The 13,377-nt window shown below is 43.9% G+C and overlaps 1 protein-coding gene across 1 annotated transcript in view; it reads left to right on the plus strand.

Moving 5' to 3' along the window:
• Positions 1–13,377, plus strand: part of LOC308171122 (copine-9-like) — a gene marked incomplete at both ends in the record, with an annotated part of 110,213 nt that overhangs the window by 9,609 nt on the left and 87,227 nt on the right. Inside the window, 1 exon segment of the mRNA XM_080545993.1 lies at positions 6,225–6,265. Within this exon segment, the coding sequence (XP_080402119.1) occupies positions 6,225–6,265 (41 nt within the window).

Below are 13,377 nucleotides of genomic sequence, written 5' to 3' on the forward strand. Positions count from 1 at the left end.
CTCTGTCATGGACAGCATCATCCACTGCTCTGATCATGGACAGCATCATCCACTGCTCTGATCATGGACAGCATCATCCACTGCTCTGTCATGGACAGCATCATCCACTGCTCTGATCATGGACAGCATCACCCACTGCTCTGATCATGGACAGCATCATCCACTGCTCTGATGATGGACAGCATCATCCACTGCTCTGATGATGACTCCAACTCAAACCTGGTGTCACCCCAAAACCTGGACTTATGGAGAACTTTGTTGAGGGCGGCAGAAATCAGAAAACATCTCCCAATTTTGGACCACACCTACCACCGGACTCCATACACCTACAGCTTTCACTGCCTTGTGGGCTAAATAAATGTAACTGTTCATCTGCCTCCGCCTCAGTGTCCTGCATTCTGGTCCACTCCCGTACAGAACGTAGGCTAACACACATTTTAAATGACAGCAGTCCATACTTTAAGAGGGGATAAGGTATTAAACTACTAACAACAAGGTCCAACAAGGTCTATCACATCAAATAATAATCTAGGGATGTATAGTAATTAATTACTGTCTTTATCCAATCTGTGGTCCAAATGTTCTTTAAAGATATGCAAATTAACTCATATTTTAAGTAGATAATACATCATTTGCATATTTAAACAGAACATTTCTGAAAACTTGTAATACAATTTTTTTTTGTCTCAATGTAAGTAATCAACTGGGGAAGTTTCATGGTGATATCTATTAGGTAAAATGTTTTACCCATCAAAAAGTCCCCGTCCATATTCTGCTCCCCTTCGCGTCAGTCGCGCATAGCTCGGGCTGTGCTTGTGATAGAGACATGAGCCAGGTTAGCTTTATGCGCCTGGGTCTCCTGAACAAGTAGAGACCAATCCCGAGTCGATCAGAGCTTCCTACGCTGAGCTATGGTAACTTTCCCGCACCTACCGCACAATACCTCCGGAAAACCGCAAAAATTAGGCATTCATCGGTAGGGGGTAGGTGCGGTAAAGTTACCATAGCTCATCGTAGGAATCATTGATCGACTCGGGGTTGGTCTCTACGTGTTTAGGAGACTCAGGCGCATAAAGAACATGAAAGGGCTCATGTCTCTATCACAATCACAGCACAGCTAGGCGCGAATCATGCGAAGGGGAGCAGGATATGGCAGGGGACTTTTCTAGGCAAAACTGCGGTTTTGAAAAAAGCACTCCGTACCTTTACGAGGTGATAACTACTAATAAGCTGCCAATCCAAAAGGTCTATCATATCAAAACATAATCTAGGGATGTATAGGAATAAGAAAATCACATCTAGGATTTGCCCAGAATTTGGTAGTGAAAAATGGTTTGGCCCAAGGACTAATATATATATATGTGCAGCTGGGGTCCGTTTCACTAACGGTGGCTTAATATAGCGGCGCTATAATTAAATGCGGCGCTCAGGGACCTCGAGATTGGTATTCAAGCCTCAGGTGATTCCTCGAATGAGGATCAGCCTTGTGTCATCAGTGTTCACAGAAGACAGGCTTACAAATCTTCGATATGGGCGCGTGCACGCAGACATAAAAAGCCCTGAAGTGTCGATCTGTCGAAATGAAGATACTCCACTCTGCAGGGGTACTACATTTGCGCAGCATTCCGAATTATTGATTTTTATGAAGACGGAAAAATAAGATGTAAAATAGTGCAATACTGCCGCAATTAACAAGGCGAGGGAAATGGTTTGGCAAGAAATTGCTGACCGATTAAATGCGTAGGTCATACAGCCCCAGTTATTGTTATATGTTCATATTTTAATAAATGAATATTGCTACTGTGGTGATATCCGCAGCAGGCTACAAACCATCATATCGCCACAATGGCGTAGTGGTATTGACTGCTGCCATAGGATTTATTCGACATTTTATATCAGTGGTTCGAATCCCTCTTCAGGCGCACTTTTTACTGCATTTCGTTGTCTGAATCTAATCTAAAATCTCATCTAAAAAAGTATTGTAGGCTATAAAATTATGGTGCAGGCTAATTTACAAGAACTGACACGATTACAATGGTGTTTGAAACCTTTGCATGAAATCTTCGGTTAAATGTAAAAAAAAAAAAAATGAATGACTTAGTCAAGTCTCGAACTCTCAACCTTTGGAACTCGAGTCCACAGCCTTAACCACTACGCTAGCTAGACCGCTGTCATGACGGCAATGCAAGTTGAGACAATTACTTCTTTTTTTTTTTACACTCTTTTCTTTATCTATCTATCACACTTTCAAAATATCAAGTTATCTATCACACAATCAAACTATCTATCGATCGATCACACTTTCAAAATATCAAATTATCTATCTATCACACAGTCAAACTATCTAATCTATCTATCTCGTGTGAAGTGGGAACTAATATTTCCTAAAAGACACATGAGGAACTTTCGTTCAGGGTTTAGTTTCCGCCTGTGAGCCTTTTTTGACGCACGGATGACTATAGCCTGTGTTTTAGCCTGGTCGGGACCAGGCTAATTATATCTGACTCAGAAGGAGCTCAACCAAGCAGCGAATTATTTGAGCCACATTGATGGCACCGAACGCAAGCTAACATTTTCGAGGCTTAAAACTTTATCGAGGCTTAGACCTTTATCGAGCTTCATGGAATAGGGCCCAGCGGTCTGGTGAACTTGCAAACACGCTCACTCAAAGGGGTCAAAAAGTGAAAGTGAAACTTGTTTTGTCAACAATATCTAGTTTTCGTTTTTTTTCATAACACCAACTTGAAGTTTTAAAGTACCCACTCGATATAATAAACAACAGTTTAACGATCACTAAATACTTATAATTTGTGAATTGGATTCACTATTCTCCTTTGCCGGAGGCTACCGGTAAGGGAGACTTGACTTGTAAACATACTTTCGTTTTAGCTCGTGTTCAAAAGCAAGAACTGTGTGTTCATTTTGTTATGTGTAGTTATGTGTTTTTAGCATGTCGATGTTCTCTCAGCATGTTGTGATGTTATTAAAATACAGTTTAGACCTTCGTAGCGATGTGTTTTGTTAGCCGCTAGCTGTTAGTAGCGTTCGTAGCTGTGGCTGCGCTTAGAGTCACTTTTCTCCCATTCAGTGTTTGAGGTGTACCAACATTCAAATACGCCTGTCGTGTTCAATTTTTCTATTTCAATGTATGACACATCATTTGAAAGCTTACAATCCGTAGTTCAAGCACATGTAAAAAAACAGAAAAATGACTTTGCCTTCTGGTTGCACATTTCACCAGACCGCGTCACATATATCCTTCACTCGAAAAACTAGAAAGGTGGGTAGACTGTCACCCTCCCAACAGAGTGCATTCTTGCTCTTTCTTGAGGGAGCTCACTATTATCATACAAAGTCTTTCAGATGAGTAGGAGTCTGTTTTGTCCCCATGGAGCGACGTAGTGCCGATGGAGGCTCTGCTCTCCCGTCCAGCGGACTGTCAGCAGGAGGCTGTTCAGGAACACCTGTAGGGGCTGTTACTCTCTCACTGACTGGAGCGGTAACGACAGAATCCTCCGGCAAGGCCTCTGATGAAGGTCCTGGACCTGGTAGGTTGATAGGCTCTGTAGTCTGCTCAGACGTAGTTGTCTCGCTGATCGTTGTTGTGTGGCGCTTCCTGATTTGGTCGACATGTCTCCTTGTTGAATGTCCACTACCTGTCTGTACTGTAATAATAATAAATAATAATAATAATACATTTTATTTGTAATGCACTTAACATAAAGAAATCTCAAAGTGCTACAGATTAAAAACAAGAAGAAAGATAAAACAATAAACATTTTCAATTTAAAAAAGGCTAATAAAAGGCTCTATTAAATCGTTTAAAAGCATCCACAGACAGTGGTGCCCTTAGGTGGTCAGGGAGAGCATTCCACAGCCTGGGAGCAGCCGAGCAGAAAGCCCCATCTCCCATGGTGCGGAGCTTGGTCCTGGGGGTCTTGAGGAGGTTGGTGGCAGTAGAACGGAGGGTGCGTGAGGAGGTCTGAGGGGTATGGAGGAGTTCCTTGAGGTAGGGGGGGGGGGGGGCAGTTCCGTGAATGCACTGGTGGGTGAGGAGGGAGACCTTGAATTCAATTCTGAGGGAGACGGGGAGCCAGTGAAGTGATTTGAGGATGGGGGTGATGTGATCATATTTGGGCACCCTCATCAGGATCCTAGCAGCGCTGTTCTGGATGTATTTAAGTTTCTGGAGGCAGTTACTAGGAGTCCCAATGAGGAGTGCATTGCAGTAGTCCAGCCTGGAGGAGACAAAGGCGTGGACGAGCTTCTCTGCATCTGGCAGTGCGGGACGGAGTTTGGCAATGTTCCTCAGGTGGTAGAAGGACGTCTTGCACAAGTGTTTGATGTGGGTCTCGTAGGTGAGGTGAGGGTCGGTGTCAAAAGCTGCTGTTAAATCCAGGTAGAGGAGGGATGGGGAGCCAGTATCTGCTGTCATCAGGAGGTCGTTGGTGACCCTGACCAGAGCCGTTTCCGTGCTGTGGCCAGGGTGGAAGCCGGACTAAAAAAACTCAGAGATTATTTTGATTTAAGTAATCCTTGAGTTTAACGGCAACTGCGTTCTCCAGTACCTTGGATATGAATGGAAGGTTGGAGATGGGCCTGTGGTTGGCGAGGACTTCTGGGTCTAAGTTGGGTTTTTTGAGAAGTGGTCTGATGACAGCAGTTTTCAGTGCAGATGGGACATGGCCGGCCTGGAGGGAGTGGTTGATGATCTTGGTGATGAGAGGACTTATGGCGGAGAGATTGGACTTCACCAGGGCTGTGGGGAAGGGGTCCAGGGCGCAGGTGGAAGGCTTCATCGTCCTAATGATGTCCTCAACCTCTCACTGTGTGATAACTGAAAAACAGGAGAGAGGTTGGGCAATCCCAGGCTGTGGGTCAGTAGTCGGGGCATGTAGGACGGCGAATGTTGTCAACTTTTTTCCTGAAAAAAGTGATGAAGTTGTTGCACCTCTCCTCTGTGGCCTCTGAGTGCAAGAGAGTTTGTGATTTGAGAAGGTGGTTTATGGTAGTGAAGAGTTGCTTAGAGTTGCCAGGGCTATTGTTGATGATGTTAGAGTAGAACTGTGAGGCGAGCATCTCTGAGGGATTTAGCGTAGGCCTTTTGATGTTCTCTGTAGGCCTGTTTAGGAACAGTCAGTCCCGAGGCCTTGAGACGCCGCTCAAGGACATGCCCAGCCGTCCTCATCTTCCGCAGCTCGCAGGTGTACCAGGGGGCTGAGTCTGAGAAGGAGACTGTTCGGGGTTTGAGAGGGGCGAGGCGGTCCAAGAGACTGCGCAGAGACTGGTTATAGAAGTCCACTGACTCAGTGACTGAGGGGAGATCAACACATCTAACTCCCTTCATCTCTTCCTCTCTAACTCCCTTCATCTCTTCCTCTCTAACTCCCTTCATCTCTTCCTCTCTAACTCCCTTCATCTCTTCCTCTCTAACTCCCTTCATCTCTTTATCTCTAACTCCCTTCATCTCTTCATAACTCCCTTCATCTCTTCCTCTCTAACTCCCTTCATCTCTTCATCTCTTCCTCCCTCTAACTCCCTTCATCTCTTCCTCTCTAACTCCCTTCATCTCTTCCTCTCTAACTCCCTTCATCTCTTTATCTCTAACTCCCTTCATCTCTTCATAACTCCCTTCATCTCTTCCTCTCTAACTCCCTTCATCTCTTCATCTCTTCCTCCCTCTAACTCCCTTCATCTCTTCCTCTCTAACTCCCTTCATCTCTTCATCTCTTCTTCCTACTAACTCCCTTCATCTCTAACTCCCTTCATCTATTCCTCCCTCTCTAACTCCCTTCATCTCTTCATCTCTTCATAACTCCCTTCATCTCTTCATAACTCCCTTCATCTCTTACTCCCTCTCTAATTCCCTTCATGTCTTCATAACTCCCTTCATCTCTTCCTCCCTCTCTAACTCCCTTCATGTCTACATAACTCCCTTCATCTATTCCTCCCTCTCTAACTCCCTTCATCTCTAACTCCCTTCATCTCTTCATAACTCCCTTCATCTCTTCCTCCCTCTCTAACTCCCTTAATCTCTTCATAACTCCCTTTATCTCTTCATAACTCCCTTCATCTCTTCCTCCCTCTCTAACTCCCTTCATCTCTTCCTCCCTCTCTAACTCCCTTCATCTATTCCTCCCTCTCTAATTCCCTTCATCTCTTCATAACTCCCTTCATCTCTTCCTCCCTCTCTAACTCCCTCCTTCTTTTTCCTGTTTCCACAGGAACCTGTTGGACATGGACACCTTCTCCAAGTCAGACCCTGGTATGTGAAGAATACTTTTCAAACAGTTTAACAACATCTTTCACATCAACATTGAATTAATGAATTTGAAAGGCTGGTCCTAGGTTTCATTACAACTAAATACTGTATGTATTGGTGTCTGTCTGGTGAACATTTCTGCATGTCGGCAATTCTCAAGTCATGAAAATGATCAAAAAGTTTATTTTAAGAAAAGAAAAGTGTTTTCTGTGTTAAGTGTTGAAGAGCCCACTCAATATAACAAACAACAGTTTTAGGATCACTAAATTACTTATACTAAATAATTAGTGAATTTGATTCACTGTATCGCGTCCCGTCCTGCTTCAGGCTACTGGGTTCGTGATACATGGCTTGTAAACAAACGTATGTTTTAGGAAGTGTTCAAAAGCAAGAACTATGTGATCATCTAATTATGTGTAGTTATGTGTTTTTAGCATGTTGATGTTCTATCAGCATGTTGTGATGTGCTAAACATGCAGTTAAATGTTCATAGCGATTCAATCATCATTTCATGTGCCTTATCTGCAGTTATCACTTACTGCTGTTAATCGCTTCTGGCAATAATACATTATGGATATTCAGAGGCAGTTAGGCAAGGCAAGTTTATTTGAATAGAGCACATTTCATACAACAGGGGCAATTCAAAGTGCTTTACATACATTACTTACAGAGAACAGACATGTTGTGAGAACAAATGAATGTAAAGTGTAAGTGAATTAAGGGTGGACTGCATGTGTAGCAGCAGGGGCAGCTTCAGCATCTTAGGCTTCATGTGTTCGAGGACTCTATACTAAAAAATTGTAGGAACAAATGAATTTGTCCAGGCAGTAGGATGAATCAACCTTTAAGAATACTACTGGGAAACAGAGTGAACTAGAGAAGCTGTGTCGACTGCTTTTCGAGAGAGAGAGAGAGAGAGAGAGAGAGAGAGAGAGAGAGAGAGAGAGAGAGAGAGAGAGAGAGAGAGAGAGAGAGATGAGGAACAGGGGGATAAGGAGGAGGAGAGGAGACATAAGAGGGATGGGGAGTAGAGGAAAAAAACAACAACAATGAGAGAAGAGAGGAAGATGATAGAAGATGATAGAAGAGGGGAGAAAGAAAAAAGAGGAGAGGGGAGGGGAGATCGACAGGGAAGAGTAGGGGTTTAACGGTACACATATTCGTACCGAAAATGTTCGCGTGTCTACCGAACGAGAGAGAGAGAGAAATAAAAGAATAGAAGAAAAATAAAATGCAGAACTCAACCAATACAAGAACCTCATGCCAACTGTGAAGCATGGTGGTGGAAATGTCATGGTTTGGGGCTGCTTTGCTGCAGTAGGACATGGCCAGCCCAGCTCACCATCATAGAATCCACTATGAATTCTGTATTGTATCAGAGGACGCTTGAGGAATAATCCACCAAGGAATGACTCAAAAGAAAGAAATGGAGAGTTCTGGAGTGGCCAAGTCAAAGCTCAGATCTCAATCCTATTGAGATGCTGTGGGGTGATTTCAAACAGGCTGTGCATGCAAGATGCCCCTCAAACATCACACAGCTGAAAGAATTCTGCATGGAGGAGTGGGAACAACGTTCTCCCAGTTGATGTAAGAGACTGGTAAACAGTTATATGAAATATTTAATTGAGGTTATTTCAGGGGGACAATACCAGTTATTAGGGCATAGGTGTTATTGTTTTTGTTATGACAAAGTTAACATTTCATTACTTTTTGGTTCAATTACATTACCTTTATCTACAGATATTGTTTAAAAGATGATTGATATATATGATATATATGATATACAGTATATACTGTATGTCTGTAGCGGATGCTACTGAGGGCCACTGTTATATAATTCACCAGTATGTTTGTATGTTGGGAATTAGAGCGTGGGCACTTTAAGGCTGAGTCGCAAGCCTGTGACGTAGGAGGGTTTCACTCAACATGTAAGAGCCGGTGGTTTTGACTGTTGCTATGTTAGTTGTAAACGCTGTCAGTAAACGCTGACACTCTGTTTTCACCGTTCACCGTAGTCTCTGTTCCCTTTGTCCTCTCCGACTCCTACATGTCCATATTTCTTTTTTAAAAAACTAAATATTTCATGGGGTGACCTAATTTCTTCACATGAGTGTATGGGTTTTTGTCTGACGTTCTGGCAGTTTTCTGTGACAGGGCTTCTGTTTATTTGACGTGAGTGTGTGAGTGTGTGAGTGTGTGAGTGTGTGAGTGTGTGAGTGTGTGTGTGTGTGTGTGTGTGTGTGTGTGTGTGTGTGTGTGTGTGTGTGTGTGTGTGTGTGTGTGTGTGTGCGTGTGTGCGTGTGTGCTCATGTGTAAGTCTATGTTTTATGAGAGTGATAGTGCTTTGCGGACAGATGGTATAGCCTATAGCCTATATAGAAGTAGCCTCAGATCTTTGTGGTCACTACAAGAGAAATGCCACTAGAAGAGAAATTCCCCTTGAACTGCGCTGGCAAGCATCATCAAGGACACCTCGCACCCCAGCCACAGTCTGTTTGATCCCCGACCATCTAAGAGACTCAAGAAGTGCAGGATCCCCAGGTCCCACACCAGCAGGCTCCAGAACAGCTTCTTTCACAGAGCTGTCACTCTGTTGAACAACGTTCGTTGTCTGGTACTTGTACTTGTGTGGTACTTGTAATCTTACAGTAAAATTAGCTCTATGCAACAATTGCTTTCATCTTTCCTAGTTTGAAGACGAAAGTGGCTTCAGATATGATTATTATTGGGAAAGCGTTGCCTGTTCACGTTGTCACATTGCCGTGGGGGGCGGCAGTGGCTCAGGAGGTAGAGCCGGCGTCTAATGATTGCAAGATTGGCAGTTTGGTGGTTCAAACCCCGGCTGGCCATGTGTCGAGGTGTCCTTGAGCAAGGCACGGAACCCCTAATTGCTCCAGGGTCGCCGTCTATAGCCGACCCCTGGCCTAGAGCGTAAAATACCAAATTCCAACAATTGACTGAAGTTGATTGCATGGTAATAAAACTATTATTATTATTATTATTATTATTATTATTTTGATCTGATGGTGGTATAGTTGCCTGTAGGTTGCCTAGTTCTGCCTAGTTTTGAATGCTAGTTTGTTATCCTTTTCTTTCATCATTAGATCTGCAAAGCTCTATTTCATTTAAAAAAATAATTATAATCTGGTTCCAGTACAAACTAAACAAGAAATGATTGGTGTGCATTTTTTGATTCAATATCCTAATGTTACACACATCTTAATGTTACACACATCTTAAGTGAACGTTATCACTCTTAGAAGTCTACTCTAAGTTTATTATTATCAGTCTACCAATGGCTGCTGATGGAATCATACACTGATTGACTTCCATCCTTTCACCCTTCCATAATCCAATCATATCATCTTTCCAACTATGGCACGCAAACACACACACACACACACACACACACACACACCACCACTTGGATTAGTGTGCTGAGTGGGGAGACAGAGAAGTGGGATATCATGATTGGAGAGTCAAGGGGTCCTGGACATCAAACCCGGGCCTTGGTGCTGGAAACATGGATCCCTCAGCAGTACTGGACTAGTCTGGTCTTTCACGTGGCACGTGGCCCCTTGGCCAGGGTGGTGGTCGACGGCTATGTAGGTCATCACGTTACACTGTACGAGGAACTGACAAGCAAAAGTGTTTCAGCCTGGAAGGGTACGTCACCTACCGTACGTAGCCTGAGTCAGGGGAGGCTAGTGGAGGTAGAAATCAGAGGATGGGTCTCCTTGTAAATGAATGGAAGGGCAACCAACATGTGGAATGGCATCAAAGACTGGAAGGAGGAATGGTATCAGACACACATTTGATACCATTCCTGCATTACAATGAGCTTGTCCTCCCATCTCTACCCCCATTATTTGATGTGTGTGTGTGTGTGTGTGTGTGTGTGTGTGTGTGTGCTCATGTGTAAGTCTATGTTTACACATGTGTACACACATTACATTTTTACTGTCTCAATATATACACATTACATGTATACTGTCTCAATATATACGCATTTACCATTTAGCAGACACTTTTATCCAAAGCAATTTACAATTAGAGATTACAAGGACAGTCTCCCTGGAGAAATTTAGGGCTGAGTGCCTTACTCAAGGACCCACTAGTGGTGGTGTTCCCAGGTGGGATTTGAACACATGGCCTTATCTGGCCCAGTCTTATCACCAGTCCAACTCACTATCCCCCTAGACCACCTACGACAGCCCCTGCTACTCTCAGTGAGTGACTCGAATAGAAATGTTGTTGACAGTAGAAGAGGTTGATTGATCCTTCGTGTTGAGTAGTGGCACGAGGGAATGGCAGGATGGTTGTAGTGGAGTGGAATGAGGAAAGGTATCAGACGCCTGCAACCATGCGTTCCAATGAGCCCGCCCGTTAATTTCTACCTCCACCAGCCTCTCCTCCTGGTACTGAACGACGCAATCCTACATACCCCTAGAACCTCATTCAATCCTGTGTACCCGTAGATAGAACCTCATTCACTCCTGTGTACCCGTAGATAGAACCTCACTCAATTCTGTGTACCCCTAGAGCAGCATTCAATTCTACGTGTCCCTAGAACCTCATTTGATTCTATGCATTTGAGATCAGTGGACGGGCTCATTGTAATGCATGGAATAGAATAAGAATAATAAGTTATAAATAATAAATCATTATTTATTTTTCTCAAACTCAAGGACACCAACAAACAAAAAACAGATACACAAGCTAAAGAGATACACAAGCTAAAATCGTATAATAAAAAAAAAAAAGAGGAACCATCGCAGACCATTCCCGAGGATATGTAGCATTTTCGTGGGGAATGAGGCCACAGCCAACATGGAAGCGCTTTATTCCTAATGGATGACTCGGGGTTGCGACTCCTTTTGGGATTATAGGGGATGTCTTGGTTGATTAGACTCATCCTTCCTTGTAGTGAGTTATCCTAGGGGTATCCAGATGGCTGTGTTGACCTGGGCACAGATCACTAGGGACCCCGCTCCCATCAGATGCCCCCCCCCCCCCCTCCCCTTAATGGACCACACACTCACTCTCAACCTTAAATGTTTCAGGACCAACCCTCCCTCCCTCCCTCTATTTATCCCTCCACTCCACTCTCGCTTCTTGCAATAGCTCAGTCACTCTCCATTCACTCTCCAATCCCGTCTCCTGACTTGGATCACTTTGCTGTCCCCAAAACCCTGGCCTCAGAGTGGGTGGTTCTTCCTTCCATCCCTCTTCCCTCCATCCTTCTGTTCCCTCCTTTTCCCTTCTCATCCATCTTGGTATTTATTAATTTAGTACAGCTTTTTCTCTTTTCCTCTCCTTCTCCTTCTCCTTCTTCTTTTTCTTTGATGGCGGGAGTAGAGCAGAGGGGAAGGCTGTGTAGTACAGGGCCCAGCCATGCAGGTGCTGGGGTTTCACGGCTAACTGGCTGTGTGGGGGGGGAGGGGGGGGGGGGGGTTGTTGTACAGTGTTCTAGCAGATCCAGTTTTGTTGTACAGTGTTCTAGCAGATCCAAGGCAAGGCAAGTTTATTTGTATAGCACATTTCATACAACAGGGGCAATTCAAAGTGCTTATATATGGCAAAAGAAATACATCAAGAGGAGAATAGTAAACAGATTAAAAAATAAAAATAAAATGACAAGAATAGATATACTGTATATATAAACATTAATAATATAATGAATACGATAATGGAAATGAATAAAAAGACATGAATGGAAGTGTTAGTGTTTGTTGCAAAACAGTTTTTTTTAGCTTAGATAAAAAAAATAAAAAAAGTTTGGGCCTGTTTGATTTCTTCAGAGAGTTTGTTCCAGGAGCATGCGGCAGAGTGACTAAAAGCTGCTGCACCGTATTTTCTTTTCACTCTTGGAATGATTAGCTGATTAGTCTCACCTTAGGGGCCTTGCTGTAATATAGGGTGGAAGGAGATCTGATATGTATTTTGGTCCAAGACCATTTTCAATTCAATTCAATTCAACTTTATTCACCATGTGCAGTGCACTAGGAACATTACTTGGTTGGTATTCTCCATGCTGAACAAGCTACAGTACATACAACAAGACGACATCACAACAATACTCAAGACAATATATACAGTACCAATATGAGTGAATAAATATACTGTACAACTTAGTGCAAAAACATGTAAAGTGATCAGGAGTTATTGAGGAGGGCTATGGCTTTGGAGAAGAAACTGTGGCGTGATGTTTTTGACCTGATGGGCCTGTACCGTTGTCCAGAAGGGAGTAATTCAAACAAGCTGTGAGCTGGATGTGAGGGGTGATCTTCAATGATCTGAAGCTATGGAGGTCTGTGATGCGAGGCAGGGAGCAGCCAATGATCCGCTCAGCTGTCCGTACGACTCTTTGTAGCTTGGCCTTGGATCGGGCAGACGCAGAGTCGTACCAGACAGTGATGGAAGATGTTAGGATGCTCTCTATGACGGCCCTGTAGAACTGGACCAGGATGTGACGACTGATGTGAAGTCTCTTCAGCTGACGGAAGAAGGAAGAACAAACGCTGCTGGCCATTTTTCACTAAATGGGTGATGTTGTTATCCCATTTTAGTTTGTTGGGGATGGTAGTGCCCAGAAGCTTGAATTCATCCACTATTGTGACAGGGGAGTTATTGATGACCAGTGGAGAGTGAGTAGGAGCCTTTTTTCGGAAGTCCATAATCACCTCCACTGTCTTGGTGTTGTTGAGTTCCAGGTTATTGGCTGCAGACGAGGACACCAGGCGGCCGACCTCCCTCCGGTAGGCAGTCTCGTCATTATTAGTGATGAGGCCAACCGTGGTGGTGTCATCTGCATATTTGATGGTCTTGACAGATGTGTCACCAGTGGTACAGTCATTGGTGTACAGGGAGTAGAGCAAGGGGGAGAGAGCACACAGCCCTGAAGAGCACCGGTGTTAACTGTGCGGAGCTGAGACAGATGAGGGCCCATCCTGACATACTGCCTTCTGTTGGTGAGGAAATCAGTAATCCACTAACAGATGGAGGGGTGGATATTCAGCTGGGCCAGTTTATTGTGGAGGAGGTCAGGAATGATGGTATTGAAGACTCGACTATAATCCACAAACAGGACTCTGGCATAGGTGTTTCGATTGTCC

Source organism: Nansenia antarctica (genome assembly GCF_963989245.1).
Source record: "Nansenia antarctica genome assembly, chromosome: 15".
Classification (NCBI taxonomy): Eukaryota; Metazoa; Chordata; class Actinopteri; order Argentiniformes; family Microstomatidae; genus Nansenia; species Nansenia antarctica.